Genomic DNA, 21,684 nt, shown 5'->3' on the forward strand with positions numbered 1-21,684 from the left:
TTGTGACTCGTTGTGTGAACCATTTGTCCTCGTTTATTAGTAAATGTGACTCGTTGTGTGAACTATTTGTCCTTGTTCAATAGTCCTTGTAACTCATTGTGTTAAACAATTATACTTGTTCATTAGCCCATGTGACTCGTTGTGTGAACCATTTGTCCTTGTCCATTAGTCCTTGTGACTCGTTGTGTGAACCATTTGTCCTTGTTTATTAGTAAATGTGACTCGTTGTGTGAACTATTTGTCCTTGTTCAATAGTCCTTGTGACTCGTTGTGTTAAACAATTGTACTTGTTCATTAATCCATGTGACTCGTTGTATGAACCATTTGTCCGTGTTCATTAGTCCTTGTGATTTGTTGTGTAAACCATTTACCCTTGTTCATTAGTCCTTGTGAGTCGTTGTGTTAAACAATTGTAATTATTCATTAGTCCAATTCACTCGTTGTGTGAACCATTTGTCCTTGTTCATTAGTCCTTGCGACTCCTTATGTTAAACAATTGTACTTGTTCATTAGTCCATGTGACTGTTTGTGTGAACCATTTGTCCTTGTTCATTAACCCTTGTGACTCGTTGTGTGAACCATTTGTCCCTGTTTATTAGTAAATGTGACTCGTTGTGTGAACTATTTGTCCTTGTTCAATAGTCCTTGTAACTCGTTGTTTTAAACAATTGTACTTGTTCATTAGTCCATGTGACTCGTTGTGCGAACCATTTGTCCTTGTTCATTAGTCCTTATGACTCGTTGTGTTAAAAAATTGTACTTGTTCATTACTCCATGTGACTCGTTGTGTGATCCATTTGTCCTTGTTCATTAGGTCTTGTCACTCGTTGTGTTAAACCATTATACTTGTTCATTATTGCAAGTGACTCGTTGTGTGAACTTATTGTCCTTGTTCATTAGTCCTTGTGACTCGTGTGAACCATTTGTCCATGTTCATTAGTCCTTGTGACTTGTTGTGTAAACCATTTGTCCTTGTTCATTAGTCCTTGTGACTCGTTGTGTTAAACAATTGTACTTGTTCACTTGTCCAGGTGACTCGTTGGGTGAACCATTTGTCCTTGTTCATTAGTCCTTGTGATTCGTTGAGTAAACCATTTGTCCTTGTTCTTTAGTCCTCGTGACTCGTTGTGTTAAAATAATTGTACTTGTTCACTAGTCCATGTGACTCGTTGTGTGAACTATTTGTCCTTGTTCATTAACCCTTGTGACTCGTTGTGTGAACAATTTATCCTTGTTTATTAGTAAATGTGACTCGTTGTGTGAACCATTTGTCCTTGTTAATTAGTCTTTATGACTCGTTGTGTTAAACATTTGTAATTGTTCATTAGTCCTTGTGACTCGTTGTGTGAACCATTTGTCCTTGTTCATTAGTCCTTGTGTCTCGTTGTGTTAAATTAATTGTACTTGTTCATTAGTCCATGTGATTCGTTGTGAGAACCATTTGTCCTTGTTTATTAGTAAATGTGACTCGTTGTGTGAACCATTTGTTCTTGTTCATTAGTCCTTGTGACTCCTTTTGTTAAACAATTGTACTTGTTCATTAGTCCATGTGACTCGTTGTGTGAACCCTTTGTCCTTGTTCATTAGCCCTTGTGACTTTGTTGTGTGAACCATTTGTCCTTGTTGATTAGTAAATGTGACTCGTTGTGTGAACTAAATGTCCTTGTTCATTAGTCTTTGTGACTCGTTATGCTAAACAATTGTAATTGTTCATTAGTCCATGTGACTCGTTGTGTGAACCATTTGTCCTTGTTCATTAGTTCTTGTGACTCCTTGTGTTAAACAATTGTACTTGTTCATTAGTCCATGTGACTTGTTGTGTGAAGCATTTGTCCTTGTTCATTAGCCCTTGTGACTCGTTGTGTAATACATTTATCCTTGTTCATTAGTCCTTGTGAGTGGTTGGGTTAAACAATTGTACTTGTTCATTAGTCCATGTGACTCGTTGTGTGAAGCATTTGTCCTTGTCCATTAGCCCTTGTGACTCGTTGTGTGAACCATTTGTCCTTGTTCATTAACCCTTGTGACTCGTTGTGTGAACCATTTGTCCTCGTTTATTAGTAAATGTGACTCGTTGTGTGAACTATTTGTCCTTGTTCAATAGTCCTTGTAACTCATTGTGTTAAACAATTATACTTGTTCATTAGTCCATGTGACTCGTTGTGTGAACCATTTGTCCTTGTCCATTAGTCCTTGTGACTCGTTGTGTGAACCATTTGTCCTTGTTTATTAGTAAATGTGACTCGTTGTGTGAACTATTTGTCCTGGTTCACTAGTCCTTGTGACTCGTTGTGTTAAACAATTGTACTTGTTCATTAGTCCATGTGACTCGTTGTATGAACCATTTGTCCATGTTCATTAGTCCTTGTGATTTGTTGTGTAAACCATTTACCCTTGTTCATTAGTCCTTGTGAGTCGTTGTGTTAAACAATTGTAATTATTCATTAGTCCAATTCACTCGTTGTGTGAACCATTTGTCCTTGTTCATTAGTCCTTGCGACTCCTTATGTTAAACAATTGTACTTGTTCATTAGTCCATGTGACTCGTTGTGTGAACCATTTGTCCTTGTTCATTAACCCTTGTGACTCGTTGTGTGAACCATTTGTCCCTGTTTATTAGTAAATGTGACTCGTTGTGTGAACTATTTGTCCTTGTTCAATAGTCCTTGTAACTCGTTGTTTTAAACAATTGTACTTGTTCATTAGTCCATGTGACTCGTTTTGCGAACCATTTGTCCTTGTTCATTAGTCCTTATGACTCGTTGTGTTAAAAAATTGTACTTGTTCATTACTCCATGTGACTCGTTGTGTGATCCATTTGTCCTTGTTCATTAGGTCTTGTCACTCGTTGTGTTAAACCATTATACTTGTTCATTAGTGCAAGTGACTCGTTGTGTTAACTTATTGTCCTTGTTCATTAGTCCTTGTGACTCGTGTGAACCATTTGTCCATGTTCATTAGTCCTTGTGACTTGTTGTGTAAACCATTTGTCCTTGTTCATTAGTCCTTGTGACTCGTTGTGTTAAACAATTGTACTTGTTCACTTGTCCAGGTGACTCGTTGGGTGAACCATTTGTCCTTGTTCATTAGTCCTTGTGATTCGTTGTGTAAACCATTTGTCCTTGTTCTTTAGTCCTCGTGACTCGTTGTGTTAAAATAATTGTACTTGTTCACTAGTCCATGTGACTCGTTGTGTGAACTATTTGTCCTTGTTCATTAACCCTTGTGACTCGTTGTGTGAACAATTTATCCTTGTTTATTAGTAAATGTGACTCGTTGTGTGAACTATTTGTCCTTGTTCATTAGTCTTCGTGACTCGTTATGTTAAGCAATTGCAATTGTTCATTAGTCCATGTGACTCGTTGTCTGAACCATTTGTCCTTGTTCATTAGTCCATGTGACTCGTTGTGTTAAACAATTGTACTTGTTCATTAGTCCATGTGACTCGTTGTGTGAACCATTTGTCCTTGTTCATTAGTCCTTGTGACTCATTGTGTAAACCAATTATCCTTGTTCATTAGTCCTTGTGCGTGCTTGTGTTAAACAATTGTACTTGTTCATTAGTGCATGTGACTCGTTGTGTGAACCATTTGTCCTTGTCCATTAGCCCTTGTGACTCGTTGTGTGAACCATTTGTCCTTGTTTATTAGTAAATGTGACTCGTTGTGTGAACCATTTGTCCTTGTTAATTAGTCTTTATGACTCGTTGTGTTAAACATTTGTAATTGTTCATTAGTCCTTATGACTCACTGTGTGAACCGTTTGTCCTTGTTCATTAGTCCTTGTGATTCGTTGTGTTAAACAATCGTACTTGCTCATTAGTCCATTCGACTCGTTGGGTGAACCGTTTGTCCTCGTTCATTAGTCCTTGTGACTCGTTGTGTAAACCATTTGTCCTTGTTCATTAGTCCTTGTGTCTCGTTGTTTTAAATTAATTGTATTTGTTCATTAGTCCATGTGATTCGTTGTGAGAACCATTTGTCCTTGTTTATTAGTAAATGTGACTCGTTGTGTGAACCATTTGTTCTTGTTCATTAGTCCTTGTGACTCCTTGTGTTAAACAATTGTACTTGTTCATTAGTCCATGTGACTCGTTGTGTGAACCATTTGTCCTTGTTCATTAGCCCTTGTGACTTTGTTGTGTGAACCATTTGTCCTTGTTTATTAGTAAATGTGACTCGTTGTGTGAACTAAATGTCCTTGTTCATTAGTCTTTGTGACTCGTTATGCTAAACAATTGTAATTGTTCATTAGTCCATGTGACTCGTTGTGTGAACCATTTGTCCTTGTTCATTAGTTATTGTGACTCCTTGTGTTAAACAATTGTACTTGTTCATTAGTCCATGTGACTCGTTGTGTGAAGCATTTGTCCTTGTTCATTAGCCCTTGTGACTTGTTGTGTAATACATTTATCCTTGTTCATTAGTCCTTGTGAGTGGTTGTGTTAAACAATTGTACTTGTTCATTAGTCCATGTGACTCGTTGTGTGAAGCATTTGTCCTTGTCCATTAGCCCTTGTGACTCGTTGTGTGAACCATTTGTCCTTGTTTATTAGTAAATGTGACTCGTTGTGTGACCTAAATGTCCTTGTTCATTAGTCTTCGTGACTCGTTATGTTAAACAATTGTAATCGCTATTCATTAGTCCGTGTGACTCGTCAGCGAACCATTTGTCCTTGTTCATTAGTTCTTGTGACTCCTTGTGTTAAACAATTGTACTTGTTCATTAGTCCATGTGACTCGTTGTGTGAACCATTTGTCCTTGTTCATTAGCCCTTGTGACTCGTTGTGTAATACATTTATCCTTGTTCATTAGTCCTTGTGAGTGGTTGTGTTAAACAATTGTACTTGTTCATGAGTCCATGTGACTCGTTGTGTGAACCATTTGTCCTTGTCCATTAGCCCATGTGACTCGTTGTGTGAACTATTTGTCCTTGTTTATTAGTAAATGTGACTCGTTGTGTGAACTATTTGTCCTTGTTCAATAGTCCTTGTAACTCATTGTGTTAAACAATTATACTTGTTCATTAGTCCATGTGACTCGTTGTGTGAACCATTTGTCCTTGTCCATTAGTCCTTGTGACTCGTTGTGTGAACCATTTGTCCTTGTTTATTAGTAAATGTGACTCGTTCGTTGTGTGAACCATTTGTCCTTGTTCAATAGTCCTTGTGACTCGTTGTGTTAAACAATTGTACTTGTTCATTAGTCCATGTGACTCGTTGTATGAACCATTTGTCCGTGTTCATTAGTCCTTGTGACTTGTTGTGTAAACCATTTACCCTTGTTCATTAGTCCTTGTGAGTCGTTGTGTTAAACAATTGTAATTATTCATTAGTCCAATTGACTCGTTGTGTGAACCATTTGTCCTTGTTCATTAGTCCTTGCGACTCCTTATGTTAAACAATTGTACTTGTTCATTAGTCCATGTGACTCGTTGTTTGAACCATTTGTCCTTGTTCATTAACCCTTGTGACTCGTTGTGTGAACCATTTGTCCGTGTTCATTAGTCCTTATGACTCGTTGTGTTAAAACATTGTACTTGTTCATTACTCCATGTGACTCGTTGTGTGATCCATTTGTCCTTGTTCATTAGGTCTTGTCACTCGTTGTGTTAAACCATTATACTTGTTCATTAGTCCAAGTGACTCGTTGTGTGAACTATTTGTCCTTGTTCATTAGTCCTTGTGACTCGTGTGAACCATTTGTCCATGTTCATTAGTCCTTGTGACTTGTTGTGTAAACCATTTGCCCTTGTTCATTAGTCCTTGTGACTCGTTGTGTTAAACAATTGTACTTGTTCACTTGTCCAGGTGACTCGTTGGGTGAACCATTTGTCCTTGTTCATTAGTCCTTGTGATTCGTTGTGTAAACCATTTGTCCTTGTTCTTTAGTCCTCGTGACTCGTTGTGTTAAAATAATTGTACTTGTTCACTAGTCCATGTGACTCGTTGTGTGAACTATTTGTCCTTGTTCATTAACCCTTGTGACTCGTTGTGTGAACAATTTATCCTTGCTTATTAGTAAATGTGACTCGTTGTGTGAACTATTTGTCCTTGTTCATTAGTCTTCGTGACTCGTTATGTTAAGCAATTGTAATTGTTCATTAGTCCATGTGACTCGTTATGCGAACCATTTGTCCTTGTTCATTAGTCATTGTGACTCGTTGTGTTAAACAATTGTACTTGTTCATTAGTCCATGTGACTCGTTGTGTGAACCATTTGTCCTTGTTTATTAGTCCTTGTGACTCATTGTGTAAACCAATTATCCTTGTTCATTAGTCCTTGTGCATCGTTGTGTTAAACTAATTGTACTTGTTCATTAGTGCATGTGTCTCGTTGTATGAACCATTTGTCCTTGTCCATTAGCCCTTGTGACTCGTTGTGTGAACCATTTGTCCTTGTTTATTAGTAAATGTGTCTCGTTGTGTGAACCATTTGTCCTTGTCCATTAGTCCTTGTGACTCGTTGTGTGAACCATTTGTCCTTGTTTATTAGTAAATGTGACTCGTTCGTTGTGTGAACCATTTGTCCTTGTTCAATAGTCCTTGTGACTCGTTGTGTTAAACAATTGTACTTGTTCATTAGTCCATGTGACTCGTTGTATGAACCATTTTTCCGTGTTCATTAGTCCTCGTGACTTGTTGTGTAAACCATTTACCCTTGTTCATTAGTCCTTGTGAGTCGTTGTGTTAAACAATTGTAATTATTCATTAGTCCAATTGACTCGTTGTGTGAACCATTTGTCCTTGTTCATTAGTCCTTGCGACTCCTTATGTTAAACAATTGTACTTGTTCATTAGTCCATGTGACTCGTTGTTTGAACCATTTGTACTTGTTCATTAACCCTTGTGACTCGTTGTGTGAACCATTTGTCCTTGTTTATTAGTAAATGTGACTCGTTGTGTGAACTATTTGTCCTTGTTCAATAGTCCTTGTAACTCATTGTTTTAAACAATTGTACTTGTTCATTAGTCCATGTGACTCGTTGTGCAAACCATTTGTCCTTGTTCATTAGTCCTTATGACTCGTTGTGTTAAAAAAATATACTTGTTCATTACTCCATGTGACTCGTTGTGTGATCCATTTGTCCTTGTACATTAGGTCTTGTCACTCGTTGTGTTAAACCATTATACTTGTTCATTAGTCCAAGTGACTCGTTGTGTGAACTATTTGTCCTTGTTCATTAGTCCTTGTGACTCGTGTGAACCATTTGTCCATGTTCATTAGTCCTTGTGACTTGTTGTGTAAACCATTTGTCCTTGTTCATTAGTCCTTGTGACTCGTTGTGTTAAACAATTGTACTTGTTCACTTGTCGAGGTGACTCGTTGGGTGAACCATTTGTCCTTGTTCATTAGTCCTTATGATTCGTTGTGTAAACCATTTGTCCTTGTTCTTTAGTCCTCGTGACTCGTTGTGTTAAAATAATTGTACTTGTTCACTAGTCCATGTGACTCGTTGTGTGAACTATTTGTCCTTGTTCATTAACCCTTGTGACTCGTTGTGTGAACAATTTATCCTTGTTTATTAGTAAATGTGACTCGTTGTGTGAACTATTTGTCCTTGTTCATTAGTCTTCGTGACTCGTTATGTTAAGCAATTGTAATTGTTCATTAGTCCATGTGACTCGTTGTCTGAACCATTTGTCCTTGTTCATTAGTCATTGTGACTCGTTGTGTTAAACAATTGTACTTGTCCATTAGTCCATGTGACTCGTTGTGTGAACCATTTGTCCTTGTTTATTAGTCCTTGTGACTCATTGTGTAAACCAATTATCCTTGTTCATTAGTCCTTGTGCGTGGTTGTGTTAAACAATTGTACTTGTTCATTAGTCCATGTGTATCGTTGTGTGAACCATTTGTCCTTGTCCTTTTGCCCTTGTGACTCGTTGTGTGAACCATTTGTCCTTGTTTATTAGTAAATGTGACTCGTTGTGTGAACCATTTGTACTTGTTAATTAGTCTTTATGACTCGTTGTGTTAAACATTTGTAATTGTTCATTAGTCCTTGTGACTCGTTGTGTGAACCGTTTGTCCTTGTTCATTAGTCCTTGTGACTCGTTGTGTTAAACAATTGTACTTGCTCATTAGTCCATTTAACTCGTTGGGTGAACCGTTTGTCCTCGTTCATTAGTCCTTGTGACTCGTTGTGTAAACCATTTGTCCTTGTTCATTAGTCCTTGTGTCTCGTTGTGTTAAATTAATTGTTCTTGTTCATTAGTCCATGTGATTCGTTGTGAGAACCATTTGTCCTTGTTTATTAGTAAATGTGACTCGTTGTGTGAACCATTTGTTCTTGTTCATTAGTCCTTGTGACTCCTTGTGTTAAACAATTGTACTTGTTCATTAGTCCATGTGACTCTTTGTGTGAACCCTTTGTCCTTGTTCATTAGCCCTTGTGACTTTGTTGTATAAACCATTTGTCCTTGTTTATTAGTTAATGTGACTCGTTGTGTGAACTAAATGTGCTTGTTCATTAGTCTTTGTGACTCGTTATGCTAAACAATTGTAATTGTTCATTAGTCCATGTGACTCGTTGTATGAACCATTTGTCCTTGTTCATTAGTTCTTGTGACTCCTTGTGTTAAACAATTGTACTTGTTCATTAGTCCATGTGACTCGTTGTGTGAACCATTTGTCCTTGTTCATTAGCCCTTGTGACTCGTTGTGTAATACATTTATCCTTGTTCATTAGTCCTTGTGAGTGGTTGTGTTAAACAATTGTACTTGTTCATTAGTCCATGTGACTCGTTATGTGAAGCATTTGTTCTTGTCCATTAGCCCTTGTGACTCGTTGTGTGAACCATTTGTCCTTGTTTATTAGTAAATGTGACTCGTTGTGTGACCTAAATGTCCTTGTTCATTAGTCTTCGTGACTCGTTATGTTAAACAATTGTAACTGTTCATTAGTCCATGTGACTCGTTGTGCGAACCATTTGTCCTTGTTCATTAGTTCTTGTGACTCCTTGTGTTAAACAATTGTACTTGTTCATTAGTCCATGTGACTCGTTGTGTGAACCATTTGTCCTTGTTCATTAGTCCTTGTGACTCGTTGTGTAATACATTTATCCTTGTTCATTAGTCCTTGTGAGTGGTTGTGTTAAACAATTGTACTTGTTCATTAGTCCATGTGACTCGTTGTGTGAACCATTTGTCCTTGTCCATTAGCCCATGTGACTCGTTGTGTGAACTATTTGTCCTTGTTTATTAGTAAATGTGACTCGTTGTGTGAACTATTTGTCCTTGTTCAATAGTCCTTGTGACACGTTGTGTTAAATAATTGTACTTGTTCATTAGTCCATGTGACTCGTTGTATGAACCATTTGTCCATGTTCATTAGTCCTTGTGACTTGTTGTATAAACCATTTACCCTTGTTCATTAGTCCTTGTGAGTCGTTGTGTTAAACAATTGTAATTATTCATTAGTCCAATTGACTTGTTGTGTGAACCATTTCTCCTTCTTCATTAGTCCTTGTGACTCCTTGTGTTAAACAATTGTACTTGTTCATTAGTCAATTTGACTCGTTGTGTGAACCATTCGTCCTTGTTCATTAACCATTGTGACTCGTTGTGTGAACCATTTGTCCTTGTTTATTAGTAAATGTGACTCGTTGTGTGAACTATTTGTCCTTGTTCAATAGTCCTTGTATCTAGTTGTGTTAAACAATTGAACTTGTTCATTAGTCCATGTGACTCGTTGTGCGAACTATTTGTCCTTGTTCATTAGTCCTTATGACTCGTTGTGTTAAAAAATTGTACTTGTTCATTACTCCATGTGACTCGTTGTGTTATCCATTTGTCCTTGTCCATTAGCCCTTGTGACTCGTTGTGTTAAACAATTGTCCTTGTTTATTAGTAAATGTGACTCGTTGTGTGAACCATTTGTCCTTGTTAATTAGTCTTTATGACTCGTTGTGTTAAACATTTGTAATTGTTCATTAGTCCTTGTGACTCGTTGTGTGAACCGTTTGTCCTTGTTCATTAGTCCTTGTGACTCGTTGTGTTAAACAATTGTACTTGCTCATTAGTCCATTTTTTCTCGTTGGGTGAACCGTTTGTCCTCGTTCATTAGTCCTTGTGACTCGTTGTGTAAACCATTTGTCCTTGTTCATTAGTCCTTGTGTCTCGTTGTGTTAAATTAATTGTACTTGTTCATTAGTCCATGTGATTCGTTGTGAGAACCATTTGTCCTTGTTTATTAGTAAATGTGACTCGTTGTGTGAACCATTTGTTCTTGTTCATTAGTCCTTGTGACTCCTTGTGTTAAACAATTGTACTTGTTCATTAGTCCATGTGACTCGTTGTGTGAACCATTTGTCCTTGTCCATTAGCTCTTGTGACTCGTTGTGTGAATCATTTGTCCTTGTTTATTAGTAAATGTGACTCGTTGTGTGAACTATTTGTCCTTGTTCAATAGTCCTTGTGACTCGTTGTGTTAAACAATTGTACTTGTTCATTAGTCCATGTGACTCGTTGTATGAACCATTTGTCCGTGTTCATTAGTCCTTGTGACTTGTTGTGTAAACCATTTACCCTTGTTCATTAGTCCTTGTGAGTCGTTGTGTTAAACAATTGTAATTATTCATTAGTCCAATTGACTCGTTGTGTGAACCATTTGTCCTTGTTCATTAGTCCTTGCGACTCCTTATGTTAAACAATTGTACTTGTTCATTAGTCCATGTGACTCGTTGTTTGAACCATTTGTCCTTGTTCATTAACCCTTGTGACTCGTTGTGTGAACCATTTGTCCTTGTTTATTAGTAAATGTGACTCGTTGTGTGAACTATTTGTCCTTGTTCAATAGTCCTTGTAACTCGTTGTTTTAAACAATTGTACTTGTTCATTAGTCCATGTGACTCGTTGTGCGAACCATTTGTCCTTGTTCATTAGTCCTTATGACTCGTTGTGTTAAAAAATTGTACTTGTTCATTACTCCATGTGACTCGTTGTGTGATCCATTTGTCCTTGTTCATTAGGTCTTGTCACTCGTTGTGTTAAACCATTATACTTGTTCATTAGTCCAAGTGACTCGTTGTGTGAACTATTTGTCCTTGTTCATTAGTCCTTGTGACTCGTGTGAACCATTTGTCCATGTTCATTAGTCCTTGTGACTTGTTGTGTAAACCATTTGTCCTTGTTCATTAGTCCTTGTGACTCGTTGTGTTAAACAATTGTACTTGTTCACTTGTCCAGGTGACTCGTTGGGTGAACCATTTGTCCTTGTTCATTAGTCCTTGTGATTCGTTGTGTAAACCATTTGTCCTTGTTCTTTAGTCCTCGTGACTCGTTGTGTTAAAATAATTGTACTTGTTCACTAGTCCATGTGACTCGTTGTGTGAACTATTTGTCCTTGTTCATTAACCCTTGTGACTCGTTGTGTGAACAATTTATCCTTGTTTATTAGTAAATGTGACTCGTTGTGTGAACTATTTGTCCTTGTTCATTAGTCTTCATGACTCGTTATGTTAAGCAATTGTAATTGTTCATTAGTCCATGTGACTCGTTGTCTGAACCATTTGTCCTTGTTCATTAGTCATTGTGACTCGTTGTGTTAAACAATTGTACTTGTTCATTAGTCCATGTGACTCGTTGTGTGAACCATTTGTCCTTGTTTATTAGTCCTTGTGACTCATTGTGTAAACCAATTATCCTTGTTCATTAGTCCTTGTGCGTGGTTGTGTTAAACAATTGTACTTGTTCATTAGTGCATGTGTCTCGTTGTGTGAACCATTTGTCCTTGTCCATTAGCCCTTGTGACTCGTTGTGTGAACCATTTGTCCTTGTTTATTAGTAAATGTGACTCGTTGTGTGAACCATTTGTCCTTGTTAATTAGTCTTTATGACTCGTTGTGTTAAACATTTGTAATTGTTCATTAGTCCTTGTGACTCGTTGTGTGAACCGTTTGTCCTTGTTCATTAGTCCTTGTGACTCGTTGTGTTAAACAAGTGTACTTGCTCATTAGTCCATTTGACTCGTTGGGTGAACCGTTTGTCCTCGTTCATTAGTCCTTATGACTCATTGTGTAAACCATTTGTCCTTGTTCATTAGTCTTTGTGTCTCGTTGTGTTAAATTAATTGTACTTGTTCATTAGTCCATGTGATTCGTTGTGAGAACCATTTGTCCTTGTTTATTAGTAAATGTGACTCGTTGTGTGAACCATTTATTCTTGTTCATTAGTCCTTGTGACTCCTTGTGTTAAACAATTGTACTTGTTCATTAGTCCATGTGACTCGTTGTGTGAACCCTTTGTCCTTGTTCATTAGCCCTTGTGACTTTGTTGTGTAAACCATTTGTTCTTGTTTATTAGTAAATGTGACTCGTTGTGTGAACTAAATGTGCTTGTTCATTAGTCTTTGTGACTCCTTATATATGCTAAACAATTGTAAGTGTTCATTAGTCCATGTGACTCGTTGTGTGAACCATTTGTCCTTGTTCATTAGTTCTTGTGACTCCTTGTGTTAAACAATTGTACTTGTTCATTAGTCCATGTGACTCGTTATGTAAACCATTTGTCCTTGTTCATTAGCCCTTGTGACTCATTGTGTAATACATTTATCCTTGTTCATTAGTCCTTGTGAGTGGTTGTGTTAAACAATTGTACTTGTTCATTAGTCCATGTGACTCGTTATGTGAAGCATTTGTCCTTGTCCATTAGCCCTTGTGACTCGTTGTGTGAACCATTTGTCTTTGTTTATTAGTAAATGTGACTCGTTGTGTGACCTAAATGTCCTTGTTCATTAGTCTTCGTGACTCGTTATGTTAAACAATTGTAACTGTTCATTAGTCCATGTGACTCGTTGTGTGAACCATTTGTCCTTGTTCATTAGTTCTTGTGACTCCTTGTGTTAAACAATTGTACTTGTTCATTAGTCCATGTGACTCGTTGTGTGAACCATTTGTCCTTGTTCATTAGTCCTTGTGACTCTTTGTAATACATTTATCCTTGTTCATTAGTCCTTGTGAGTGGTTGTGTTAAACAATTGTACTTGTTCATTAGTCCATGTGACTCGTTGTGTGAACCATTTGTCCTTGTCCATTAGCCCATGTGACTCGTTGTGTGAACTATTTGTCCTTGTTTATTAGTAAATGTGACTCGTTTTGGGAACTATTTGTCCTTGTTCAATAGTCCTTGTGACTCGTTGTGTTAAATAATTGTACTTGTTCATTAGTCCATGTGACTCGTTGTATGAACCATTTGTCCATGTTCATTAGTCCTTGTGACTTGTTGTATAAACCATTTACCCTTGTTCATTAGTCCTTGTGAGTCGTTGTGTTAAACAATTGTAATTATTCATTAGTCCAATTGACTTGTTGTGTGAACCATTTCTCCTTGTTCATTAGTCCTTGTGACTCATTGTGTTAAACAATTGTACTTGTTCATTAGTCAATTTGACTCGTTGTGTGAACCATTTGTCCTTGTTCATTAACCATTGTGACTCGCTGTGTGAACCATTTGTCCTTGTTTATTAGTAAATGTGACTCGTTGTGTGAACTATTTGTCCTTGTTCAATAGTCCTTGTATCTAGTTGTGTTAAACAATTGAACTTGTTCATTAGTTCATGTGACTCGTTGTGCGAACTATTTGTCCTTGTTCATTAGTCCTTATGACTCGTTGTGTTAAAAAATTGTACTTGTTCATTACTCCATGTGACTCGTTGTGTTATCCATTTGTCCTTATCCATTAGCCCTTGTGACTCGTTGTGTTAAACAATTGTCCTTGTTTATTAGTAAATGTGACTCGTTGTGTGAACCATTTGTCCTTGTTAATTAGTCTTTATGACTCGTTGTGATAAACATTTGTAATTGTTCATTAGTCCTTGTGACTCGTTGTGTGAACCGTTTGTCCTTGTTCATAAGTCCTTGTGACTCGTTGTGTTAAACAATTGTACTTGCTCATTAGTCCATTTGACTCGTTGGGTGAACCATTTGTCCTCGTTCATTAGTCCTTGTGACTCGTTGTGTAAACCATTTGTCCTTGTTCATTAGTCCTTGTGTCTCGTTGTGTTAAATTAATTGTACTTGTTCATTAGTCCATGTGATTCGTTGTGAGAACCATTTGTCCTTGTTTATTAGTAAATGTGACTCGTTGTGTGAACCATTTGTTCTTGTTCATTAGTCCTTGTGACTCCTTGTGTTAAACAATTGTACTTGTTCATTAGTCCATGTGACTCTTTGTGTGAACCATTTGTCCTTGTCCATTAGCTCTTGTGACTCGTTGTGTGAATCATTTGTCCTTGTTTATTAGTAAATGTGACTCGTTGTGTGAACTATTTGTCCTTGTTCATTAGTCCTTGTGACTCGTTGTGTTAAACAATTGTAATTGTTCATTAGTCCATGTGACTCGTTGTATGAACCATTTTTCCGTGTTCATTAGTAAATGTGACTTGTTGTGTAAACCATTTACCCTTGTTCATTAGTCCTTGTGAGTCGTTGTGTTAAACAATTGTAATTATTCATTAGTCCAATTGACTCGTTGTGTGAACCATTTGTCCTTGTTCATTAGTCCTTGTGACTCTTGTGTTAAACAATTGTACTTGTTCATTAGTCCATGTGACTCGTTGTTTGAACCATTTGTCCTTGTTCATTAACCCTTGTGACTCGTTATATTGAACCATTTGTCCTTGTTTATTAGTAAATGTGACCGTTGTGTGAACTATTTGTCCTTGTTCAATAGTCCTTGAACTCGTTGTTTTAAACAATGTACTTTTCATTAGTCCATGTAACGTTCGTTGTGTGAACCATTTGTCCTTGTTCATTAGTCCTTATGACTCGTTGTGTTAAAAAATTGTACTTGTTCATTACTCCATGTGACTCGTTGTGTGATCCATTTGTCCTTGTTCATTAGGTCTTGTCACTCGTTGTGTTAAACCATTATACTTGTTCATTAGTCCAAGTGACTCGTTGTGTGAACTATTTGTCCTTGTTCATTAGTCCTTGTGACTCGTGTGAACCATTTGTCCATGTTCATTAGTCCTTGTGACTTGTTTTGTAAACCATTTGTCCTTGTTCATTAGTCCTTGTGAGTCGTTGTGTTAAACAATTTTCTTGTTCACTTGTCCAGGTGACTCGTTGGGTGAACCATTTGTCCTTGTTCATTAGTCCTTGTGATTCGTTGTGTAAACCATTTGTCCTTGTTCTTTAGTCCTCGTGACTCGTTGTGTTAAAATAATTGTACTTGTTCATTAGTCCATATGACTCTTTGTATTGAACTATTTGTCCTTGTTCATTAACCCTTGTGACTCATTGTGTGAACAATTTATCCTTGTTTATTAGTAAATGTGACTCGTTGTGTGAACTATTTGTCCATGTTCATTAGTCTTCGTGACTCGTTATGTTAAGCAATTGTAATTGTTCATTAGTCCATGTGACTCGTTGTCTGAACCATTTGTCCTTGTTCATTAGTCATTGTGACTCGTTGTGTTAAACAATTGTACTTGTTCATTAGTCCATGTGACTCGTTGTGTGAACCATTTGTCCTTGTTTATTAGTCCTTGTGACTCATTGTGTAATCCAATTATCCTTGTTCATTAGTCCTTGTGCGTGGTTGTGTTAAACAATTGTACTTGTTCATTAGTGCATGTGTCTCGTTGTGTGAACCATTTGTCCTTGTCCATTAGCCCTTGTGACGCGGATATGGACCCCATGGAAGAAGTTGTGCTCGACATAGAACACCAATCAAAACCAGGCCCAAATAACATATTTTTTATGCATGAAAATTGGATGGGTTTGCGTAAAAGAGAGGTATTATGCGCGGTTGAAGCTCGAGATCCGCACACCCCCTTGATGCGTGTGTGGGAACAAAAGAAAATCAAATGGGAACAAGGGGAAAGGGCCGAATGTGGCGGCACCAAGGGAGAGGAATTCTAAGTTTATATTTTTGCATTTTTCAAACTAGTTTGAATAAGATTTGACAAAAGGTCTAGGTTGTAAGTTCTATGCACCTAATCATCCTAGAACTTACAACTAGCATTTAATGCTTTGCTTGGAGGCCAAGGACTTTTTACTATAAAAGGACCTAGCCTCCCTCATTTGTAAGCATCAAAAGTTGAAGTATAAACATTTTAGAGAGAGAAACTTGGTGGTTTCAATCTTTTTCCAAGAGTCGAGGCTTTCGAATCTTGCCTTAAACTAAGGACGTGTTCCGCAGTTTGAGTTTGAGTTGCTTGACGCGTTTCGAGTAATTCCCCATTGTTATCACTATAGGTCTAGTGATACCAAATATCCCATTGTTTTCGATCTCTTCTCAAGGAATCGAAACAAATATCCTTTATCTTTTGCACAACAAAAACCCAAAAACAAAACAATTAAGTCTTCCGCTACGTATACGCATCAAATGGTATCGAGCTTGGCTCTTGATCACCCCAAAAAAATCAAGACGGTCCTAAGGAGGTCCCAATCCGTTGATAGTTGAATATCCAACGCGCTTGGTGTTCAAAGATTAAACTCGGCAAGGAAGTTGAGGTTTAATCGATTGGATCTTGAAGGCACGAATTGAACAAAAAAAAAAAAAACGAAAAACACTGTTCACGGTACTGTTCACACGGTCTGTTCACTGAAAAAAAAAAAAAAAAAAAAAAAACACACATCTTTCTTTTGAAAAAAAAAATCAAAGAACCCAATCACCAAATATGAACTTCGACGATCCAAACTTTCTCAAGGATCTTCAAAAGGCCTTAAAGAAATTGCAAGAACACGATCCCAAATGGCAGCCAAGACGTGAACGAGTCATTGACGAGTTCAAAATGAGTGAACTACCCGAGTTCACAGGAAGCACGGATCCCGAGTCTTACCTTGAATGGGAAAGACAAATAGATCGGATGTTTGATTTTAAGGGACTTGATGATGAACAGAGCTGCAAGTACGCCATTTTGAAATTAAGAAATGGGGCTTCATTATGGTATGAAAGCCTTAAGACCAGAAGAGTTCGAGCCGGAAAATCGAAGATAACATCGTGGCACGTGCTTAAACTAAAATTACGGAAGAGATATGTCCCCGCAACGCATAGGCTCACGACCTATCGTAAGATCACCGATCTTGCCCAAGGAAGGCTGAGTGTCCTAGAGTACATCAACGAATTTGAGAATCTGGCCTTAATGGGAGACTTGGTGGAAGATGAGGACATAAGGATGGCACGATTCCTACGAGGTCTAAACCGCAACATCGCCCATGTTGTCGAGTTCTGTAATTACTCGATTTCGATACCTTGTGTATTATGTGTCTCAAGGTGGAGGCGCAAGGAAAGACGAAGGTGACAACCACCTATGGTGAGAATAGCCGGACTTGGAAAAATGAGAACAACTCAAGGACAAGCACAACGGGGAACACCACCGATCCCAAGATGACTCCTACTCCCAGTGCTGCTAGCAAATCACCCGCCGCAAAGGAGAATAACTCCACGCAGATTCGGTGTTTTAAATGTCAAGGGTTTGGACATTTCAAAAATGCGTGCCCGAGCCAGCGAACCATCACACTAAGAGAGGCCGTGAAATGTCGTGAGGAACTGTTCGAAGAAGAGGAAAGAACTAAGGGTATTTTTAATCTAGAAGGAGATGAGGAAGAGGCACCCACCGGGAACGCCGAAGATTACGTCGCTCCTAGCTATGATTGCAATTTGGTTCTCCGAGCCCTGCAAGCTCAAACATCACCCATTGAACCGGAGCAGCGAAGTCAAATATTCCACACCAAATGCCAAGTGAAGGACAAATGGTGTAGCCTAATCATTGACGGAGGCAGTTGCACCAACGTCGCCTCAAAAGAGATGGTGGAGAAATTGAAACTACCCACGACACCTCACCCAAAACCTTACGCCCTGCATTGGCTCGATGACGAGAATAAAGTGAAAATCACTAAGCAAGTAAAGGTAACACTGACCATGGGATCTTACAACGACGACATCCTGTGCGATGTTGTGCCAATGGATGCATGTCATGTCCTATTAGGACGACCTTGGCAATATGACCGGGATGTGGTGCATCGCGGTCGAAGCAACGAGTACGAGTTGGTAAGTAAGGGAAAAAGAATTGTCCTTAAACCAATGGCGCCAGTTGAAGTACGTTCTATGAGCGCCAAACGTAGAACGACTACTAGCATGACCATGCTCGCTAGTGAGAAAGAAGTGGACGAGGCCATTGTCAATGGCAAACAGGTTTACCTAATGGTGGTCAACGAAACGCCTAGCAATGAAAGCAAGGATGGACGATTAATCTCGCTCCTGGAAGAATTCAAGGATGTTTTCCCCGAAGAGTTACCCGCTGGGTTACCACCTATTCGTGGGATCGAACACCAAATCGACCTCCTGCCCGGAGCTCCTTTGCCAAACAGAGCGGCCTATCGGTGCAATCCGATGGAGACCAAGGAGTTACAGCGTCAAATCGAAGAGTTAATGGAACGAGGCTATGTACGCGAGAGCATGAGCCCATGTGCCGTTCCTACACTACTTGTTCCAAAGAAAGATGGAACGTGGCGAATGTGCATCGATAGCCGAGCCGTGAACAACATCACTATCAAGTATCGGTTTCCAATTCCGAGGCTTGATGATATGCTCGATGAGTTACATGGAGCCGAGATCTTCTCTAAAGTTGATTTGAGGAGTGGCTATCATCAAATTCGGATGAGAGAAGGGGACGAGTGGAAAACTGCGTTTAAAACTAAGCATGGGCTATACGAGTGGACGGTTATGCCATTCGGCTTGACGAACGCTCCAAGCACCTTTATGCGACTCATGAACGAAACACTCAAGCCTTTCATAGGCAGATTCGTAGTCGTTTACTTGGACGATATCTTGATCTACAGTCGGAGCAAGGATGACCACTTCCAACATCTTCGTAAGGTGTTCAACACACTTCGGGAGCAACAACTCTATGGAAAGAAGGAGAAGTGCTCGTTCTTAGTCGAGAGCGTTATATTTCTTGGATACAAGGTTTCTAAAGAAGGGGTTTCCGTCGATCAATCCAAGATTGAGGCGATCAAATCATGGCCTATTCAAAAGCGTCACGTAAGTCCGATCCTTTCACGGACTTGCTTCATTCTATCGAAGGTTCATTCGGGATTTCAGCACCATCGCTAGCCCTATCACGGAATGTACAAAGAAGGGAACTTTCGTATGGACCCCGGCTGCTCAACGGGCCTTCGAGACGATTATCCAAAAACTTTGTGAGGCACCATTATTGGCGCTCCCAGATTTCACCAGCCCGTTCGAAGTCGAATGTGATGCAAGCGGTGTTGGAATTGGAGCCGTGTTAGTGCAAGGAAAGCGACCCATCGCTTACTTCTCTGAGAAACTGAACGGGGCCAGGCTCAATTACTCGACTTACGACAAGGAATTCTATGCGATCGTAAGGGCCCTACAGCATTGGAGTCACTATCTCCGACCAAGTCATTTCATCCTGCACTCGGACCACGAATCCTTGAAACATATCAATGGGCAACAAAAATTGAACTCAAGGCATGCCAAGTGGGTGGAATTTTTGCAATCTTTCCATTTCTCCTCCAAATACAAAACTGGCAAAAGTAACGTGGTGGCCGATGCTCTCTCGCGCCGATACTCATTATTGACGGTGCTCGATATTCGATTACTAGGATTCGAAGCACTAAAGGAATCCTACGAGAACGATCCCGACTTTGGGGAAATCTTCAAGACTTGCGAAAACGGGGCTCATGAAGAATTCCTTACACAAGACGGTTTTCTTTTCAAAGGAAACAGACTTTGTGTCCCGAAACTCCCGATCCGAGAACTCCTTATTCGAGAAGCCCACGGAGGTGGACTTGGGGGACATTTTGGAGTAAACAAAGCGTGGATATCCTCAAGGAACATTTTTATTGGCCACAATTGCAAGGAGACGTGCAAGCGATAGTACGAAAGTGCATCACATGTCACATGGCCAAAAGCAAATTCCAGCCCGGGGAGTATGTGCCATTACCTACCCCGTGCCGACCTTGGGAAGATATATCCATGGATTTCATCGTGGCATTACCGCGAACACAGAGAGGCAAAGATGCGATCATGGTAGTGGTGGATCGATTCTCAAAGATGGCCCATTTTATCGCCTGTCACAAAACCGATGACGCCAGCAATGTGGCGGACTTATATTTTCGGGAAGTCCTACGACTCCACGGGATTCCAAGGACAATCGTCTCCGATCGAGATTCCAAATTCCTAAGCTACTTCTGGAAAACGTTATGGAAGAGGGTGGGAACCAAGCTTTTGTTCAAGACTTCTCATCACCCTCGAGACAGACGGACAAACGGAGGTCACGAACCGCACCCTAGGTACAATGTTGCGAAGTCTGGTGAGTAAAACTCAGAAAGATTGGGATTTGAAGCTCGCGCACGCTGAGTTCGCATATAACCGCTCCCCAACTTATGCAACAAAGCACTCCCCATTTGAGGTCGTATATGGTATAAACCCGTATTTACCACTAGACCTCATTCCCCTACCCAAGGATGAAATCATACACAAGGATGCGGAATCCAAATTGAAATCAATGATCAAACTACATGATCAAGTCAGGGCAAGAATTGAGAAAATTAATGAAATGTACAAGCGCAAGGCGAACAAAACCCGCCAGCCAAGATCTTTCAGCGAAGGAGACCTCGTGTGGTTACACTTGAGGAAGGAGCGTTTTCCGAACAAACGCAAAAACAAACTCATGCCACGAGCAGAAGGTCCCTACAAGGTAATATCAAAGGTAGGCGACAACGCATACAAGATCGAGTTGCCCGGAGAGTATGGGGTACACGCCACTTTCAACGTCGGGGATCTATCTCCTTACATTGACGATGATGGAATCAAGGAATTGAGGGCAATTCCTTTTCAAGAAGGAGGAGATGACGCGGATATGGACCCCATGGAAGAAGTTGTGCTCGACATAGAACACCAATCAAAACCAGGCCCAAATAACACATTTTTTATGCATGAAAATTGGATGGGTTTGCGTAAAAGAGAGGTATTATGCGCGGTTGAAGCTCGAGATCCGCACACCCCTTGATGCCGTGTGGGAACAAAAGAAAATCAAATGGGAACAAGGGGAAGGGAAACGAATGTGTCATTAGCACCAAGGAGAGGAATTCTAAGTTTATATTTTTGCATTTTTCAAACTAGTTTGAATAAGATTTGACAAAAGGTCTAGGTTGTAAGTTCTATGCACCTAATCATCCTAGAACTTACAACTAGCATTTAATGCTTTGCTTGGAGGCCAAGGACTTTTTACTATAAAAGGACCTAGCCTCCCTCATTTGTAAGCATCAAAAGTTGAAGTATAAACATTTTAGAGAGAGAAACTTGGTGGTTTCAATCTTTTTCCAAGAGTCGAGGAACTATTTTCCGAATCATTTGCCTTTAAACTAAGGACGTGTTAAACAATTGTAATTGTTTGAGTCCATTGACGCGTTTTGAGTAATTCCCCATTGTTATCACTTTAGGTCTAGTGATACCAAATATCCCATTGTTTTCGATCTCTTCTCAAGGAATCGAAACAAATATCCTTTATCTTTTGCACAACAAAAATCCAAAAACAAAACAATTAAGTCTTCCGCTACGTATACGCATCACCTTGTGACTCGTTGTGTGAACCATTTGTCCTTGTTTATTACTAAATGTGACTCGTTGTGTGAACCATTTGTCCTTGTTAATTAGTCTTTATGACTCGTTGTGTTAACCATTTGTCCTCGTTCATTAGTCCTTGTG

At 39.2% G+C, this 21,684-nt stretch overlaps 2 protein-coding genes across 2 annotated transcripts; both read left to right on the plus strand.

Annotated features, from left to right (window-relative positions):
* Positions 1-16,627: 16,627 nt before the first annotated feature.
* On the plus strand, positions 16,628-17,251 carry LOC141637419 (uncharacterized). Its single transcript, XM_074446903.1, has one exon. It carries the CDS (start codon positions 16,628-16,630, stop codon positions 17,249-17,251), a length of 624 nt encoding a protein of 207 aa, XP_074303004.1.
* An 86-nt stretch (positions 17,252-17,337) lies between these two features.
* Positions 17,338-19,065, plus strand: LOC141637420 (uncharacterized). The gene has a single exon (XM_074446904.1). It carries the CDS (start codon positions 17,338-17,340, stop codon positions 19,063-19,065), a length of 1,728 nt encoding a protein of 575 aa, XP_074303005.1.
* Positions 19,066-21,684: the final 2,619 nt, after the last annotated feature.

Source organism: Silene latifolia, unplaced genomic scaffold (assembly GCF_048544455.1).
Source record: "Silene latifolia isolate original U9 population unplaced genomic scaffold, ASM4854445v1 scaffold_106, whole genome shotgun sequence".
Lineage (NCBI taxonomy): Eukaryota > Viridiplantae > Streptophyta > Magnoliopsida > Caryophyllales > Caryophyllaceae > Silene > Silene latifolia.